Source organism: Buceros rhinoceros, unplaced genomic scaffold, assembly GCF_000710305.1.
Source record: "Buceros rhinoceros silvestris isolate BGI_N320 unplaced genomic scaffold, ASM71030v1 scaffold34464, whole genome shotgun sequence".
NCBI classification, from domain to species: domain Eukaryota; kingdom Metazoa; phylum Chordata; class Aves; order Bucerotiformes; family Bucerotidae; genus Buceros; species Buceros rhinoceros.
Genome location: NW_010408175.1, coordinates 1 through 2,719, shown reverse-complemented (window position 1 = coordinate 2,719; position 2,719 = coordinate 1). Strand labels below are relative to the sequence as shown.

General features: G+C 54.7%; 1 protein-coding gene across 1 annotated transcript; it reads right to left on the bottom strand.

Moving 5' to 3' along the window:
* Window positions 1-1,344: 1,344 nt before the first annotated feature.
* On the bottom strand, window positions 1,345-2,411 carry P2RY6 (pyrimidinergic receptor P2Y, G-protein coupled, 6). The gene has a single exon (XM_010134788.1). The coding sequence runs from the start codon at window positions 2,409-2,411 to the stop codon at window positions 1,419-1,421; it is 993 nt and encodes a 330-aa protein (XP_010133090.1). The 3' UTR covers window positions 1,345-1,418.
* Between the last annotated feature and the right edge of the window lie 308 nt (window positions 2,412-2,719).

Sequence of the window (2,719 nt, the reverse complement as noted above, 5' to 3'; positions counted from 1 at the left end):
CTGGAAGGTCCCTTAAACCCAACCCATTCCGTGGTTCTATGTTTCTATGTATGTACGTACACACACTCTATAGATACACACAGCATGTTCAGGGTGGAGAATATCTGCTCTACGTGGCTCTGTCTTCCCCTGGTTTGATGTAGGAGGTGGATGTGTACAGTGGGTGTGTATATGTGTACATGTCCACCCAAAAAAGGGTAGGAGGTTTATTCTATATATCCTCTATGTTAAAGAAGACTTGCTGAGCGATTAGTGGTCTATCTACCACACGCCATGTAGCGAATCCCTCCTGGCCAGGCAGGAGCAGCATTGTGACAGTGGCAAAGCTCAAGTCCCGACCCATCATGAGGGCAAGAGAGAGGCCAAGCCTAAGGTGGGATGTGCAGTGACACAGCTGAGGACTCTGAGTAGCTCCGTGATGGGTTTCCTGACTCCAGGCATTGTGTTTGAGCGTGCTCAGTCTCATTTTGGTGGACCCTGGTTGGGAGGTGACAGCAAGATGCCAAGGATGAGCCAGGTTTGGAGTGCTGGGCCAAGCAGAGAGTTGGACCCGGGTGGTGCTGAAGATCCTCAGGCAGGTGACACCACCACTGGCTTGATGGGTTTCCTGACTCCAGGCATTGTGTTTGAGCGTGCTCAGTCTCATTTTGGTGGACCCTGGTTGGGAGGTGACAGCAAGATGCCAAGGATGAGCCAGGTTTGGAGTGCTGGGCCAAGCAGAGAGTTGGACCCGGGTGGTGCTGAAGATCCTCAGGCAGGTGACACCACCACTATGGGTGTCCCAGTTGCCCCTATGTCCCCCCTTCCCTGTTCCCAGTCTGTCCAGGGATGCTCTCCTACCATTTTGCAGTGCCTGTGGTACCACTGGGCCCATGTATCTTACTGGCATGGCCCCATTTGGGGGACCTGGGGATAGGGATGTCCCAGTATTACCCAAAAAAACATACTTGACACTGATGTTGAGCTGGAGAAACACACAGTCCCTTGTTCCCCAGACAGGTACGACCTGAACTAAACCGTCCCAGCATGGCCCCACCAGGGAATTTTGAAAAGGGGCAGAAATCAGCCCCCTCAGCTTGCCCTGAGCCGGGGACCATATCCTCCTCGGTCCCATTATGTTGTCCACAGTCCCACCAATGGTTTTTATTGCATCCATGGCTTGGCCACCAAGGAAGCATGGTGCTAAGCTGCTCAAACTGAGCAACTGAGCCTGAAAGCGGACACTATGCCTGTGCCATGATGGGGTTAATACTGCACTGCTGCAGGCTGGAGATGGGGTGAAAGTGCTGAAAGCTTGGGAGAATGCCATCCTGTCGTCTAGCATGTCCCCGGCTGAAGCCATCTCTGCTCCCTGGAGCTTAAAGCCAGAATTGCTCCCTGCCCAGTCTCGATGACACCAAAGTGGTCCTTGTCCTCACCTAAGAGCCATAAGTAATGCAACGGTCATTCCGCCACTTAGAGCTCATCTTGTCGAGGAGGTATCGGGTGCTCTCACGAAACTGGCGTTGGGTGAAGTAGAAGAGGATGGGGTCGAGGACGCTGTTCATGCTGGCAAAGGGACGTGTGCACTTATAGGCGATGGCAAATGCCTGTAGAGCCTGGCAAGGAAGACTGTGCGAGGAACGGACGATCAGGTAGATGGTCTTGGTGAGGTGGAAGGGGAAGAAACTGATGGAGAAGACGATGACCACGATGCTGATCATCCGCACGGCTTTGTCCTTCCTCTTGTGCACCGCCAAGCCAATCAGCTCATCCCTCTGGCACAGGATCCGGGCCATGCTGCAGTAGCAGGCGAGGATTGCCACAAAGGGCAGCAGGAAGCCGGTGACTGTGAGGGCGATGCCGTAGGGGAAGTAGTCAGCAGAGACATCTGGTGGGCTCAGGTCGTAGCAGACAGTACGGTTCCTCTGGGTGCCGGTGGAAGCGAAGATGAAGGTGGGCAGGCACTGGGCGATGACAATGAACCACACTGCAGCACACACCAGCCACGTCAGCTTCTTCCCCTTCTTCTTGTGCCATGAGGCCAGGGGGTGGCAGATGCCCAGGTACCGCTGGACGCTGATGCAGGTGAGGAAGAGGATGCTTCCATGCAGGTTGGTGTAGAACTGGAAGCGGATGAATTTGCAGGTGAAGTCCCCAAAAGGCCAATAATCCTTCTGGGTGTAGTTGTAGATGAGGAGTGGGAGGGAGCAGACGTATAGTAAGTCAGCTGTGGCCAGGTTCAGCATGTAGATCATGGTGCGGCTGAGCGACTTACGGGCCACCCAGATCTGCCCAATGACAACAGCATTCAAGGGCAACCCCACCATGAACACCACTGAGTAGACCAGGGGCAGCAAGACCTGCTTGAACTCCTCGTGGAAGGTGCATGTGTTCCTCCTGGTGCCCATGAGTACCGTCAAGTTGTCCATGATGGTAGTTCTCCCCCATGAACGTCCTCTCTGCTAGTGTGGTCCCTCAGCAGTGCCTGCAAATGATAAAGGGGATGGTTGGTGATTCAACTACGTTATGTCACCTAGCAGGATGAACCTGGACTGGTGTGTATGATCCCATAGATCCATCCTCCTGGGTTAAGGAACTCCCAGTACCAGCCCAGGGTGGGGATGAAGGATGAAGGGGAGAGCAGCCACCAGGAGAAGGACTTGGCGGTGCTGGCGCAGGGGAAAGCTGGACAGGAGCCGGCAACATGCGCCCGCAGCCCAGAAGCCCCCCGTGTGCT

Coding starts and splice junctions, on each gene's coding strand:
- P2RY6 (XM_010134788.1), bottom strand. CDS start 2,411: ATGGACAACTTGACGGTACTCATGGGCACCAGGAGGAACACATGCACC.